Source organism: Somniosus microcephalus, chromosome 16 (assembly GCF_052327205.1).
Source record: "Somniosus microcephalus isolate GS21.2 chromosome 16, FLI_Smic_1.0, whole genome shotgun sequence".
NCBI classification, from domain to species: Eukaryota; Metazoa; Chordata; class Chondrichthyes; order Squaliformes; family Somniosidae; genus Somniosus; species Somniosus microcephalus.
The window spans coordinates 63776667-63793649 of NC_141002.1; the positions used below are offsets into that span (position 1 = coordinate 63776667).

At 41.8% G+C, this 16983-nt stretch overlaps 1 protein-coding gene across 2 annotated transcripts in view; it reads left to right on the forward strand.

The window, feature by feature from the left end:
• The window catches only part of foxp2 (forkhead box P2), a 65371-nt gene that overhangs the window by 34170 nt on the left and 14218 nt on the right, over window positions 1-16983 (forward strand). For both annotated transcript variants that reach the window (XM_086009159.1, XM_086009160.1), the window contains exons 11-13: window positions 155-276; window positions 1474-1543; window positions 5514-5677. In XM_086009159.1, the coding sequence (XP_085865285.1) occupies window positions 155-276; window positions 1474-1543; window positions 5514-5677 (356 nt within the window). The remainder of the gene's footprint in view (window positions 1-154; window positions 277-1473; window positions 1544-5513; window positions 5678-16983) is intronic.

A 16983-nucleotide genomic window follows, 5' to 3' on the forward strand; every position in this document is an offset into this window, starting at 1 on the left:
AGGAAACTGCTGTCATTATGAGATATAAAGAGTTATAGCAAAGGAAGAGGTCTGAGTTCAGCATGTTTCTTGTTAAATTGCCGTTCATTTGCTCCTTGGTTTTATTTTACAAAACTTGGAATGCTCTTTTTTCCCCTCTTTGTGTTTACTTTAGAATGCAGTACGCCATAACCTTAGTCTGCACAAGTGTTTTGTTCGAGTAGAAAATGTTAAAGGGGCAGTGTGGACAGTGGACGAAATAGAATACCAAAAGCGAAGGTCACAAAAGATAACAGGGTATGTGTTCAGAATTGTTCACTATTGTAGCTAACTCCTAGTTGCATCATTCCTCGTATCCCACACCAGCTGCAACCTTCCACAAGGGCCAAGAATGCTGGAGGGTAAGCTTTAAAGTTAGATGGGTGCACTCTGGTGATGACTCCTGTGGAAGTGAGCCTACATTTGATGCACTTTGATAGGTAAGGCTTTGCTTTAGTGGTCTCCCTGTATCTGTCTCTTATTTTAGTTCTAACAAACCTGCATTCATATTGCTTGTATGATATTAGAAATCACAACCTGCTGTTGCTGATATGCATTTTTATCCTTTCCTTCCCTTTAAACCCTGTACACTTATCCTTTCCTTTTCTGCCCATTCTGTTGCTCTGCTTGGCTATTGCTTCTATCTCCGGGTGCCCTTTCCACTAATTTGTCATTGCATAAGTGCTTTGTCAGAGTATAGGATGAGTTTGGGTCCTTTTGGACTGTTGATGAGGAGGAATTTAACAGTGGCCGCCGCACTCAGAGGCCGACCTCGGAAATACTTTCTTGATGAGGGTATTGATGAGCATTTCTTGCACTGAGACCTTTTGCTTGCTTATTCACTGCTTTGCAAATTAATTCACCATCAGAATGATTGGGTTGGTTAATATTTCTTTCTCCTTGGGCTGCATAATTAATAGCCTTGTATAATAATTTAAAGAGGCCACAGGTGCATTAAGAGAAGCTAAACACTTCTTTGCTGAGAAACCACTTAGTTAGGCAACTGGCCCATTCATCTTGATGATGATGTACTTTGGGGTTTATTTTTTGCATTTATTCAGCACTTGCTTGAGTAATTATCACTAATAAAACATGCTTGAAAGCTCAATCAGAGCATCTTTAGCTAACTAATTTGAAAGAAGGGGAAAAACAGATTTGAAACAATTAGAATATTTAATATTTTTAGGTCTGATGTTTTACAGTAGGAGTTGAAATGTGCTGGAAAGGTTTATGTTGTCATTTTAATCTATTTGGTCTCACTAAGTTTTGAAAATTAGCGATGTTTTGCAGTTAATACCACATATAATTATAATTTGTGCTTAGTCCATTTTCTTTGTTAAATTAACATTGTTACATTTTTCTACTTAAAAATTGGAAGATAAGTGTGCTTTATTTGTTTTTCTATAAGTCAGTAGCCTTATGGATTTTGACACCTCCTTTATGTTTCACTTTCAGAAGCCCAACATTAGTCAAAAATATACCTACTAGTCTGGGATATGGAGCAGCTCTCAATGCAAGCTTGCAGGTAAAAAGTTTAATACTGTTACTGGATTTAATATGCCCTGACTACTGTGAAATATGTATTGTAGCTGCCAAATGCTTTGATACTGATGTAGACGATTACAATTTTACTTGTTACATCCTAATTTCTGTATTTCGGCCTTTAATTTTGATACTTAATTCTAAGCTTTTCCTTTTCAGGTTAGGTTTAGTTGTAAAACAAGTCTCTGATGTGGTTAAAAAGCAAGAGGGACACCCTGTGGCAAACTCTGGAATATCCACCTTTGTATCAAATGCTAGATTGATGGCAGCCTCTGCAAATGCATGTGGATATGCATTAATATTTATCTAAGCTGTCATAAATGATTTCACATCATAGAGCTAGGGAATGAGGCGCTCATGGCAAAAATTTTAAAGTTTAATTACAATATATAATTTTTATGCACAAGAGGCAAAATGTCATGACTTTTATTTCGAGGTAAAGTTTTGGTCATTCTTTAAAGTCAAGGAGCTGCTTTGTTAGAACATGAATCAGGATCTTTGGAGTTAAAGAACAGTCAGCAGGGAATTGCCACTGGGGTTAAACCATTCAGCACAAGCCCAGCTTAGAAGTGGAAACAAATTGGTTTGCATTTCGAACTTGCTTCTGCTGCTAGTCAAACCTTGTATTCAAAGAGCAGCTGCCAGGGTTCACTTTTCTCTTCTCATTATAGGTGCTCGGTAACCCATTACACCAACCTTTACAGGAAAAATACGTTAACATTTTAAACTGTTCATCTCATGCATATCACTCGTCACACTATTGATATCATCAGTCATTAAAATTGGCAACATTTTAACTGACATTGTATATCATTTTAAAATTTTTAATGTAAATAGAGATGCAAATGTGGCGCAACACTTGTATTGTTGTGACATTGGTAGTTCAAGCTGGTGACTTTTTAGATTCCCCGTCTTGACTGCCATTCATACATTCTGACTAGTCTTAGTCAGGCATCTAGAAGAAGAAGAGAAAGCTAACTGGGAATAGGTTTCTACTCACCAGTCAAGTTTGTCTCATGACGGGTCAAGCCAAGATTGGTATTGATGGCTTCCATGGAGAGATCCACAGGCTGGAGCATCTCTCCATTCAGACTGAAAAAGATGATGACCTGATTTGATGGGATTTGTAGGAGAGGAGTAGGGAAAAAATGTTTCACAACAAAGTAATAAATTAGAAACACATTACTGTAATACATCGTATGTGTGTTTGCAACAACAAGAGGACCATGTATAATAAAATTCCTCACAAAAACATTGGCTTATTGTGTTTTTGTTGGATTTTATGTATAGCTCTTTTTGACTGCACACATACATATACCTGATTATATGTTCATTTAAAATCCATTGCTGACCAATTTATTTTAAAGATTTGGGTAAAACATGAGAATAATTTAATACATAATTGAGAGATACAGACATCAAAGCTATTTATCAAACACAATATAGCAAAGCTCAGGGTCAATGTATTAATGTATTGGGTGTAACTGAATTCCAAAAATACACAAGTACAAATTGGCTTTACAATTAAAACTGAAGAACTGAATTAATTTCTCTTGAGGACATCAGCAGCTGAAATCACCTCATCCTGGGTGCAAAATCCATGTTTGTTTCTATATTCATTAATTTGATATTTTTAGCTTGATAAAATCAGAGTGCTCACTTGCAGGTACTTAACTAAAAATAACCAGCAATGCTGAGAGTTTTGGAGACCAAAGCATTGATGGCAGCAAGGAAGAGAATTTCAAAACCACTTACTGAAACCTTATTGAAGTCTCCTTCTCGCTTATCTTACAGACAAGATAGCACAATAGACATAAGTTTCAACTTCATTTTTTTTTAAATTCAGCCCATCTCTGGGTTTGGGGGGGGGGGGGTGCATTGCTGTCATATATGCCTTACACTGAGCACAAATTGAGTTGTGTAGTAACAGTCAATGTACAGTGTCACTCCACAGTCAGATAATGGTAAGTGCAAGTCTGCAAGTGAACATGAAAGGGAAACAAGATATGGTTATCTACTAAATACAACATTATGGGACAGTCCACCATCATCTTGGCTGGTTTCCTTGACGGAAAGAATACTGTGGGGGAAATGGGTAATGAAATGATTGACAATTTTTTATTAACTATAAGTGTCCAAGTATGACTTCAACTTATGGGTCGTTTGATTGCATATATAGTAGATTCATGAGAAAATTGGGGGTCCTGACTTCAAACAGTGGTCACAAATCTTGCACATCTCATGCATATATTTGAGCTCCTGAATAAACTGTATTCACCTGAAGTCCTACTTAGAATCACAGTACACATTTTGCTCTTCATAGATCTGTAGTTAAGACATAGTACTTAATTGTTAAATAAATATCACACATACATATTTAGATCAGTTATCACCTAAGCATGTAACCTCTACCAAACAAGTGGTTAGATAAATGACCAAGAAGTGAAAGACTGAAATATGATTGAGAAGATCCTTATGAACATGGTAAGGAACTTGGAAGTTGCTCTAAATCCTATTGGTTTCTCCGTCACACCAGTAAACCACCAGAGACACTCTTGTCTCAATGGAGTATTCCCAGGGGAGGACTAAAGTGAAAGGTTTTTAATAAACATACAGGTTTCCATGTATACTCACAGCAAACCAAAGTATGATGCTGCTAACTGGTACTTTAGAAGGATAAATAATATTTGTGCTGACATCTGACAAATTCGATCATGGAAGGTTGTGTTTGTATAGAACGAAATAATTCAGTGATACCCCTTCTACCTCTTTAACTCATCTTCTAATTAGATGTATCCATGAATAATGAGTAAGACCTATATATGTGAATGTAGTGACTTAGGAATGGAAAGGGAGAATGGGATACTGTGACAAGAAGAATTGCAAGCTTCAAGCTATGAAATGAGAAATTGAAGATAAGCAGACTATGAATAAAGGGTCAATACAGCTTAACAATTGAAAAGAAAATCAACTTTTGTTACCTGTACTGTATCTTGAGCTAGCTCTTGAAAAGAATGCAACACTGGCTTTTTGGTAAATGATGTAAGTTGTAAATTGAGGCTTCTTCCTGACTTTCTAAGCCAAACCTGAATTAATTAATTTCTGATGTGAACCCAATAAATAATTGTCTTTTTCATTGTGTGCTTGAATATTACTTTACCCAGAGAAAGTATTGCATCCACTACCCACAACCATTTTAGAGGTGATTTCTCATTAAAAATATTAAGCGCCTGGCAAAATTGCTGGTTACTTTATAATTATAAGAAAGGGAAATTTTAAGTTTATTAAAAAAATAATGGCCGACTTTATGAAGAATAATTCCAGCCAATTATCTTTTGCTAAAGCGCCAAGAAAGCCATTAAAGCAAAAACCTGGGATAAAACCATAAGCATGTACCACGTATAAGTACTGTAACATTTTTTTACCTAATTAATTGGTACAGGGCATTGTGAATGAATTAAGTAAGTTACTCATAGTGCTCTTAATAGAAGATGATGTGGCTGGAATGAAGAATGTCAGAAAGAAATGTCTAGAACATTGGATCATTCTGTCACTGTATAAAAATAAGAAATATGTTTTCAATCTGACTTCCTTTCTCAAAACTATTAATTGTCCTTTACAAAGTATTGTTTTAAAGCATACTAACATTCCAACAGCTTAAACTTGTAATAGTTGCTGCAAAGTAATGAGCCTGTTGATACCTTGATTTATTTATACAATATTTGCAACAAAAGGGATATAGTTTCGAACTAAATTAAATAAAACTTCACTTGATCATTTAAATATTTAATAAAGATTGATATCTAATTACAATATATTGCCAATATTTATATAGTAATGTATCATTGATATTTTTCATAAGGCAGTCCTAATGAAGCTTGTAAAATCTGTCATCCTAAATGTAGACTTGAAACAACTATGCTCATCAATTATTTTATGTTTATTTTTGTCAGGCTGCCCTTGCAGAGAGTAGTTTACCTTTACTTAGTAACCCAAGCCTGATAAACACCACCTCCACTGGCTTACTGCAGGCAGCCCATGAAGACCTCAATGGTTCACTGGATCACCTCGACAGCAATGGGAATATCAGCCCAGGATGTTCTCCACAGCAACATATGTAAGCATCTTCGACGCATATATGCTAGTTTTATTGGCAGGCACAAAGAAGTATTTTGTTCACTTTTTATTATAAAAGCATAACTGAGATATCTGGCTTCATTCTACAATCTAAATCTGTCTTCCGTCTACAATCTATATATAGGCCAGCAAAGTATTTTGCACCTTGTTGTTGATGTCAAAAAATTCTAGTGCATGAACAGAAGTGATTACATATTCAACTTTAATTACTGGCAGTCCTATGTTGGAGGGTTTTATATGTTATGTTTTATGCAAAAGGCTACTGTTCCAGTTAATATTTTGTAGCTAACTATGTGATTGATTATGTTAAAATCTTTTCTAGACCATCTTTTAATGGAGCAGTGAGAGTGAGATCATTAAAAATTAATGTTCTGTGGGTTTCAGAAATATGCATAAAGCTTTGAAAAGCCAGGTCCAAATCAGTGATGTCAAACATATGGCCATTCTTTGTTTACTGACTTGCAGTGGGTGAACTCGTTAAGAGGATTCCCTTTAACTGGTTGCAATGAAACCACAAGGCAAAAAAGAGCCATCTTTTCTAAATATTAATATAGCTATTATGTGGTAAGAATAGATATTTACAGTAACAACAACTCCATTTGTCAATGTAACAGACTTAATGGTTTTTAGAAGACTACAATTAGCTTTCAACTGTACTAATGCTAAAAGTTCATATATTCAGACGTACCAGTCATGTATGCAGGCTATTAGATGTATGTGTACTCCATAAAAAATTATTTGAGCATAGTCTAATGTCAGTCTATTACTGTATGTTAGGTTTACAATTATAAATTTAATAGCATATTTGAAATAAATGTAATTTCTCTGAATTTCATTCAGTAAAAGGTAGTGACCGGGATTCTCCTCTTTGTGGAGGAGTTCAGCTGGGCGAGATTTTTGCCCGCCCATCCACCCCAACTCAGACCCAATTCCCTGGGTAACGTATAATGCATGGTGGGCTCCTGGCAGGATTGCCATTGCCAAGAGTGAGCCTGCCACCAAATTTTAGGGATAGGTCAATGGCACTATGGCAAGACCATCGCTGCAGCTCCACAAGAGGCAGGGATAGAAACATAGACATAGAAACATAGAAGATAAAAGCAGGAGTAGGCCATTCGGCACCTCGAGCCTGCTCCGCCATTCAATGCGATCATGGCTGATCATCCAAATTCAGTACTCTGTCCCTGCTTTCTCCCCATATCCCTTGATCCCCTTAGCCTTAAGAAATATATCTAACTCCTTCTTGAATATATTTAATGAATTGGCCTCAACTGTCTTCTGTGGTAGAGAATTCCACAGGTTCACCACTCTCTGGGTGAAGAAATTCCTCCTCATCTCAGTCCTAAATGGCTTACCCCTTATCCTTAGACTGTGACCCCTGATTCTGGATTCCCCCGCCATCGGGAACAGCCTTCCTGCATCTAGTCTGTCTAGTCCTGTTAGAATTTTATAAGTTTCAATGAGATCCCCTCATTCTTCTAAACTCTAGCGAATATAAGCTTAATCGACCCAATCTCTCTTCATACGCCTTTCCTGCCATCCCAGGTATCAGTCTGGTGAATCTTCGCTGTACTCCCTCCATGGCAAGAACATCCTTCCTCAGATAAGGCGACCAAAACTGCACACAATACTCAAGGTGTGGTCTCACCAAGGCCCTGTACAACTGCAGCAAGACATCCTTGCTCCTGTACTCGAATCCTCTCGCTATGAAGGATAGATTTAAAGGAGCTGATGTACCCCCAAAGATGGAAGAGACCAGGGCCAATGCAAGTAATTCATTGGGGGGAAGGGAGATAGAGGTCTCTCACTCCATGGGTGTATCTCAGGACCATTACTGCCGATTCCCAGGGCCTACTGCCACCTTCCCCACAACAGTTCCGGGAAGCTGTGATAAAACAAGAAAATGGGAGTGAAATCCACCAGGAATCCGGGCCCTGCACCACCAACGCCATTTGCATGCAGTGGGTGGGGAAGGAGAGGCCAGTGGAGGCTAAGAGAAGAAAAAATAATTCGGGAGGCGAGACTTCCTTAGGCCTGAGCGACTGCATTTTCCTTCATTTTTTTAGCCGCTGTCCTGTCCAATTTGTGGCACATTGGCTGAGGAGAATCCAAGACGGTTAGTCTTGCAGGGCTTTAGCAATATATAGAGTTCTGAAGACTTTCTGTAACACCACAAACTATCCTATTGATAAATGGATTGCAATGATGTAAAAAAACAGAATTAACTCTTGGTTGGATATTGCAAAGTAAAATTTATAGTTTTCCCTATATGTACTTTGCAGTAGATTTATACAAAATGTAAATATATGAAGAAAATACTGTTTTCCCTTAATAACTTCATTCTTTTGGGCTTGATTTTAACTTCCCGAAATAAGGGTGGATAGACCTACCGCCCCATCAATGCCGATGATCGGCTGGCTGATACTTTAAACAGGGGCTGTTTCAGATGGTAGACCCCCTTTTAGTATGTAAATCAGGTTCCTATGACCTACGGAAAACCCTGATTGCCTATTTAGGAAAGAACTAATCAAAGTGTACGCCATGCACTCCCTGATCAGTTCCACAGGCGCTAGATCCGAAGAGGCCAAGTAAAGGTAAGTTTCAAATTAAGCTTGTGGGGCCTGGAGTGCCCCTCTGGGCTTAACCAAAATAATCTGGCTGCTGCTGGCCTGGGAACCCCGCCCCCTCTGTGATCGCAACATTTTCCTCTTTGTAGGAAAGGTAAATGCTCACATTGGCCCAGTAATTCGGGTCGGTGGCTTGCCGCGCGTGCAAGCCCCGTATATGCACTTACCCGACGCGCTGACATTTCACCTCCAGGGACGCCTGGAATTCGTGTTTGGAAAAAGAAGAATCCCGGGCAGCGTCTGACGTCACGCCGCCCAGGAGTGCAGCCAGCGCGAAGCCTGGAGCGCGCTGTGCAAGTGAGACACGCCCCTTGAGGTCTCAGTTTAATAGGACACGCCCCCAATGTTTCTCACAAGCTGCTAAGCATTTTTACATGCAAAGCAGCATTTTAAATAGGTTTTTGGTATTTTTATGAAGCTTTTGGTAACTTTTTTATAAACTTTTAAAAACGTTTACATTATTTTGAAGAATCTGAAGTAGTTTTAAACAGAATTAAAGCAATTTAAAGACTTTTAAAAGCCCTAAAAAAAATTTTATTCCATTTATTTATTTACCAATGTCGTCGTCATACGTGTCTTCACACTGTTCCCTTTGGGGAACTGTATGAAGTGGTGGAAGGATTTATGGCCGTGATTAACACTCATTCCGTGACCGTAACCATCTTTGAACCAGCCATTAGGGTGGTTAGTCCTATGGCGGGAGGGTTTTACGGGCTCCCACAAGCTATACAAGGAGGGGGGGCCACCCACACCCACGGACGCAAATATCCCACTGGATGTCAACCCAGAATTTAGAGCCGGAGCTCCGACTCCACTTGCCGGGACTGTCTGGAGCGGGGTTCGATCCCTACCCCGTCTGGCCCAGAGGCGGGGATCCTACCGCTACGCCAAAGGCCCAATCTGATTAGCAACGTGAAATGGCTGGAATGAGCACAATTCACGGCATTAAAAGAACTCTCAATTGAACTGATGATGACCTCAGCAATCTCCTCAACGAGGTGGAGGCGCAGCACCTGCTCATCATTGGTAATGAGAAGTCAAAGGCGCCGCAAAAAGGACAGATGATAGCTTGGTCTTTCAAGTGGCAGCATAGGGCTCCAGTCACGGGGAGCGAAAAGGCGCAGGAAACGTATGGGTGTCACCTTTTGCGCGGAGTGTGCCTTTTGCGTAGCGGTAAGCATCCCCGCCGCTGGGCCAGAAGGAGTAGGGTTTCGAACCCCGCTCCAGACAGTCCCGGCAAGTGGAGTCGGAGCTCCAACTATAAATTCTGGGTGGACATCCAGCGGGATACTTGCGTCCGCGGGTGTGGGTGGCCCCCCCCTCAGATGGGTTGTGGGAGCCCGTAAAACCCTCACGCCATAGGACTAACCACCCTAATGGCTGGTATGAAGATGGTTATGGTCACGGAAGGAGTGTTAACGTGGCCAGAAATCCTTCCACCACTTCATACAGTTCCCGAAAGGGAACAGTGTGAGGATACGTACGACGATGACCTGTTGCGCAATGCACCTCCTTGGACCCTCAGTCGCAGATGCGAGGGGGAAAATCGTGCAATTGTTAAATTTTTCATTTTATTGACATGTAAAATGTTGGCCCAGTAATTCCCTTCCAAACGCGCGAGTACGGTCGGGGTACTTACGCATCTGTCCGGAGGAAATGCCGGTTTTCAGCATGCACAGCGCATGCGGGGAAAACCGGCATTTCCTGTCCTCTGAACGAAGGGGTTCAGAGGCAGAACGCGTGCGACTGTACAGGCAGCGCGTGCGCAGTAAAATTCGCAGCTTTCATTCATGCTTTCAGTGAGGTCAAGTCCTTACAACTTACACATGAAAAAAGCATGAGTACAGTTGCTCCAGAGGCTGCGGTTGTTTGGGAAAGGGAGGAAAGGTATTTTAAGAAATGCTGAGGTAAGTTTTAAAGTTTATTTTTGTTTTTTAAAACGGGTTTTCAGTACTGTAGGCAGAAGGATCAATTGTGGCTATGTGAATTGAATTTGCTGTGTTTATTAAATGTGAAAATGACTCCAACATTTTTAAGAAAGAAACTTTTCATCAGTAATATATTCTTTTAAGTAATTATGTATGTATGTCTGTATATATTCCTTTGCGTGTATGTATATATTCCTTTACTTATGTGTATGAATGTATGTATTTAATTATGACTTTCAGAGAAAGTAACTTATTGGAAAATCATAATTAAAAACATACATTCATACACATAAGTAAAGGAATATAAAACATACATACATATACGTAAAGGAATATATGCAGACATACATACATAATTACTTATTACTGATGAAAAGTTTCTTTCTTAAAAGTGTTGGAAATGTTACATTACTCATTTTAGAACACTCATTCTCACATTCAATTCACACAGCCACAATTGCTCCTTCTACCTATCGTACTGAAAACCCGTTTATAAAAAAAAAAAAAAAAATTTAAACTTTAAAACTAACCTCAGCATTTCTTAAAATAACTTTCCTCACTTTCCCAAACAAAAATATTGCCTTTCAGAAGCTCCACGATAAAATATATCTTCCTCCGCAGCCTTGGAACAACTTTACACATGCATTTTTCAAGTGTAACTTGTAAGGACTTACCCTCACTGAATCCATGAATGAAATCGACGAAGTTCACTGCGCACGCGCTGCCTGTGCAGTCGCACGCGCTGTGCCTCTGAACCCCTTCGTTCAGAGGACCGGCAATGCCGGCGTTCTCCGCATGCACGGTGTTTCCTGAACGCCGGCATTTCACCCGGCCAGATGTGTGCGTACCCAGACCGTACTCACGCATTTGGACCCGAATTACTGGGCCATTGATGTCAAGTGATGGGGTGCTGGAGATCAGGCTGCAATTTTCTTCATGGACACTGGCTACCGTGCATAATATTGTATAGTTATTTCAAATCTATTAATGTAAGCATTCTGGTTTCCTTTTGTGGGTCACTACAGTAGGTGGCCAATATGTATTTGGTCCAAAATCTTTAAATTAGATTTCTATCGGATTGATGAACTATTAACGTAATTGTGGGAATACATGGCATTAAAATATGTGATTTTTGAAAAGGTGATTTCGTTTTTGGCAATGAGAAATTACGAGCCATTCCCAACACACCAGTAGTAACAAATCTTTAATACTTTTCAAGCAGCGAATGAGTGTCTCAACCAGTATAAATGCCAAAGTTCATAAGCTATTTGTTAGCTGCACACTTTTTGGAGAAGTATCTGAACGGCAACAAAGAAGTCACTTTAACAATGTGCCTTGTAAGTGCTGATAAACACAGTAATAAAATGACATGAACACATTTTTTGGTGGGGGGGAAGTGGGTGCAGGGCGCGAGGGGAGTGAAGAACAACCTCCTAGCATGTAAATAAGGTTGGTAGCACGGCAATACATGATCGAAAGTGTGAGCACTGTTGCTGAGTTGGAGAATCTGGCTGGAGGTCTGAAAAAAACTGCATGTCTTGAAGCGTGCAATGCTACTGTATGAATATTATTACTGTAAAGCAGGTGTACAGCATATAGAAGAAATGTAGTTAATAAAGATATATGTGAAAAAAATGCTGTTCTAGCATGAAAAATATTTTAAAGTTTAAAACAAGTAAGGTACTAGTGAAAATAGCACAGTTGTACAAATTGCGTTATAAATATCGTGATGAAGGAAAGAATATACTGCATGTAGGAATTTAATGGTCCAGATTACTGTTACCTTAATTTGTGCTGCCTGTACGTTTAAAGACCAAATCATCACATAACAGGAGGACATGGAGTGTAACAGGTGGTAGAACAGCAGATACTAAGGAACGCACTCCATATGCTCTGGTTGATTTTGTTCTGGTAGGGAAGTTTAGAAGACATTGGGACTGGAAATTGAGCGTAGAAGTAGTGGTGTGTATTATTAATCATCTATTGTGAAAATCAGAGATTATATTACATGAACATTTCCATATAAACAATACACAAGTGCATAATTATGAGATGAATTATGTTATAAAGCACCAGTTGTCAGCACTGCATATGGCAACACCGGTAGCAGCACAAGTGGAGCCAGCCACTTGTGAATGCTTCTATTATAGCAGCTTGGGGTTCCAAGCTGTGTAACTGGTCAGCTTTAATAGATTTGGAGAATGGTTACAAGAAACCATGATGTTAATGTAAATATGTAAATTTAAAAATCACTGGTCAGGCCCTAACAGGAGTATTGTGCCCAATTCTGGGCACCACGTTTAGGAAGGATGTCAAGGTTTTAGAGGGTGCAGAGAGATTTACTAGAATGCTACTAGGGATGAAGAAACTCTGTTATGTGGAGAGACTAGAGAAGCTGGGGTGGTTCTCTTTAGAGCAGAGAAGGTTAAAGGGAGAATTAATAGAGGTGTTCAAAATAATGAAGGCTTTTGAACGAGTTTTTTAATTCACTCCTGGGTTGTGGGTGTCGCTGGCAAGGCCCATCCCTAATTGCCCTTGAGAAGGTGGTGGTGAGCCACCTTCTTGAACTGCTGAAGTCCGTGTGGTGAAGGTACTCCCACAGTGCTGTTGGGGAGGGAGTTCCAGGATTTTGACCCAGCGACGATGAAGGAACGGCGATATATTTCCAAGTCAGCATGGTGTGTAACTTCGAGGGGAACTTGCAGGCCTGCTGCTCTTGTCCTTCTAGGTAGTAGAGATTGTGGGTTTGAGAGGTGATGTCGAAGAAGCCTTGGCAGGTTGCTGCAGTGCATCTTGTAGATGATACACACTGCAGCCACGGTGTGCCGGTAATGGAGGGAGTGAATGTTTTAAGGTGGCGGATGGGGTGCCAATCAGCAGGCTGCTTTGTTCCGGGTGGTGTCGAGCTTCTTGAGTGTTGTTGGAGTTGCACTCATCCAGGCAAGTGGAGAGTATTCCATCACAATCCTGACTTGTGCCTTGTAGATGGTGGAAAGGCTTTGGGGAGTCAAGAGGTGAGACACTCGCTGCAGAATACCCAGCCTCTGACCTGATCTTGTAGCCACAGTATTTATGTGGCTGGTCCAGTTAAGTTTCTGGTCAATGGTAAACACAGGATATTGATGGTGGGGGATTCGGCGGTGGTAATGCTGTTGAATGTCAAGGGGCGATGGTTAGACTTTCGCTTGTTGGAGATAGTCATTGCCTGGCACTTGTGTGGCACGAATGTAAATAAGGAGAAACTGTTTCCAGTGGCAGAAAGATCGGTAACCAGAGGACACCGATTTAAAGTAATTGGCACAAGAACCAGAGGCGTGATGAGGAGAATTTTTATTATCCAGCGAGTTATGAGCACTGCCTGAAAGGGTGATGGAAGCACGTTCACTAATAACTTCCAAAAGGGTAAGGGATAAATACTCAAAGTGGAAAAATTTGCAGCGCTATGGGGAAAGTGGAGTGGGAGTAATTGGAGAGCTCTTTCAAAGAGCCTGCACAGGCACGATGGGCCGAATGGACCCCTTCTGTGCTGTATCATTCTATGATTTATTGAACCCTCCAAGACACCTATTGTTCTGTGCTAATCAGTGGACAATGTGATGAGCTATAAACTAAATGGTACAATTTTAAAGGGGGTGCAGGAACAGAGAAACCTGAGGGTGTGTTTACACAAATATTTGAAGGTGTCAGGACAAGTTGAGAAGGCTGTCAAAAAAGCATATGAGATCCTTGGCTTTATTAATAGGCATAGAGTACAAAAGGAAGGAAGTTATGCTAAACCTTTATAAAACATTGGTTAGGTCTCAGCTGGGGTATTATGTTCAATTCTGGGCACCACACCTTGAGGATGTAGAAGAGATTTACTATTATGTAGTTATGTGGAGAAGCTGGGGTTGTTCTCCTTAGAGCAGAGAAGGTTAAGAGGAGATTTGACGGAGGCGTTCAAAATCATGAACTGTTTTGATACAGTAAATAAGGAGAAACTATTTCCAGTGGCAGAAGGGTCGATAACCAGAGGACACCGATTTATGGTGATTGGTAAAAGAACCAGAGCGACATGAGGAAATATTTTTTACACAGTGAGTTATTGTGATCTGGCATGCATTGCCTGAAAGGAGGTGGAAGCAGATTCAATAGTAACTTTCAAAAGGGAATTGGATTAATACTGGAAGGGGGGACAAAAAAATTACAGGGCTATGGGGAAAAAGCAGGGGAGTGGGACTAATTGGAAAGCTCTACCAAAGAGCTGGTACAGGCACAATGGGCTGAATAGCCTCCTTCGGTGCTGTATCATTCTATGATTCTATGGCCTCTACCATTGATATGCAACAACAGCAACTTGCGTTTATATAGTGCCTTTTACGTAGTAAAATGCCCCAAGGTGCTTTACAGGAGCGTTATCAAACAAAAAAAATTACACTGAGCCAAAGAAGCAGACATTGGGACAGGTGACCAAAAGGCTGGTCAAAAGTAGATTTTATGAAGTGTCTTAAAGGAGGCGAGAGAGGCAGACAGGTTTAGGGAGTGAATTCCACAGCTTAAGGCATAGACAGCTGAATGGTAGCGAAGGAAGCTGGAGATGCACAAGAGGCTGGAGGAGCAAGCCCATGGAGGAATTTGAACATAGGGATGAGAATTTTAAGATCTAGGCATTCGGGGACCCGGAGCCAGCATAGGCCAGCAAGCACTTGGGTGATTGATGAATGGGATTTGGTGCAAGTTAGGCTACGGGCAGCTGAAGAACATTCAGAAGAGCATTGGCATAGTCAAATCTGGAGGTAACAAAAGCACGAATGAGTGTTTCAGTAGCAGGTGGGCTGAGACAATGATGGATGTGTTGGCATAGTACAGAATCAGCCAGTTGGCACTTGTGCAAGTGGCAAGTTATTCTGCACAAGTGACAGTAGGGGCCATATCTGAAACCATTTGGCCCATAACAACTACAATATCAAAGATCACTGGCACTGATACTGGCCCACCAGCACTAGTTGCTATAACTGGGGGTAGAAGGCTCCTCTATTCTCTGCAGCTTGCTATTTGGTTATGCATCTACACAGCTGAGCTGTAAATGTTCCTACCAATGAGAACATTTATATTACACTAGCTGGGGAGCCCCGCGTTGCGAGGGCAATTTTGGGGCGCTTGGTCTCCCTGCCCCTGTGTGTCCCCCCTCTCCCTGTCATGTCCTCTCCCTGTCCTATCCCTCCCTCCCCCTCCCCTCCTCTCCCTCCCCTCCCCTCTCTCCCTCCTCTCCTCTCCCTCCCTCCCCTCCCCTGCTCCCCCACTCCCCTCTGTCCCTCTCTCCGGCCCCTCCCCCTGCCTAGCGCCTGAGGTCCGGTGCCGTTGCGATAGCGGCCGTGCGGGGCCTAGCGCTTAAGGCGCGGTCGGGTTCTGAGGCCGGGACGGACCGGAGCTGAGGTCCCCCGCGTATCGCGCGGCTGATGGACGGCCGCTGCGGGCGGGCGGCGCATGCGCGGGCGGCGCATGCGCGGTCAGTGCGGGCGGCGCATGCGCGGTCAGTGCGGGCGGTGCGAGGCGGCCCGTGGGGAGCAGGCAAGGGCGGCTTGGCGGCCGTTAGCGAGCGGGAAACTTCGGGCGGTCCGTCCGCGACACCTGAGAGGGGGAAGTAGAGAGAGAGACAGAGAGGGAAGAGGAGAGAGAGGGAAGAGGAGAAGGAGAGAGAGAGAGAGAGGGAAGAAAGAGAGAGAAAGAAATTTTTTGAGCTTCAGGCCCCGAGTCCCCCCTGCGCGAGGGTGAGGAGGAGGGGGGGGGGGTTGCTAAACACAATATAAAACTCAAATAAATTGTTAATTAATTCCCTAACACACAATTCAAATATTTACCTTGCTTCCCTAACACAAAGTGTGGGGAAAAAATCGTGAAAAATCAAGATGGCGGCCACTCACCTCGGTTCAGAAGGATAAGGCCCGCCCACACACGCACCGATTGGTCGACCGGTCAGGTCACCGAAGCGTAGGATTGGTCAATCGTCGAGTCACTCGACACTCAACTGTAGGAAGGAACCCGCCGTCCGATTGGTCGACCTCGACGTCACACGGTCGCTAATGAGATGCTAATGAGCGGAAGGATGAACGTTTTTTGGATACCGCGGGCGGGATATTTGTGCGGCCGAAACGTAAATACGCCTATGACCGGTCCGGAATCGCAAGTTTTCTTTTGAGGCGACGCGCGTGTCGGTACGCTCTAACTTTCAAACGTATAGAGAACGGACAGAGACAGACAGACATCGGGACAGACAGACAGAAGAGCCGCTTTATATATATATAGATAGGATATTCGGCCCAACCAGTCCATGCCGGTGTTTATGCTCCACTCGAGCCTCCTCCCGTCTTTCCTCATCTAAATCTATCAGCATAACCCTCTATTCTCTTCTCCCTCATATGCTTGTCTAGCCTCCCCTTAAATGCATCTATACTATTAGATTCAACCACTCCCGTTGGTAGTGAGTTCCGCATTCTCACCACTCTTTGGGTAAAGAAGTTTCTTCTGAATTCCCTATTGGATTTCTTGGTGACTATCTTATATTGATGGCCTTTAGTTAATGCCCTTCCCCACAAGTGCAAACATTCTCTCTCTATCCACTCTATCAAAATTTTTCATAATTTTAAAGACCTCTATTCGGTCACCCCTCAGCCTTTTTTCAAGAGAAAAGAGACCCCGCCTGTTCATCATTTCCTGATATGTATACCCTCTCATTTCTGATATCATCCTTG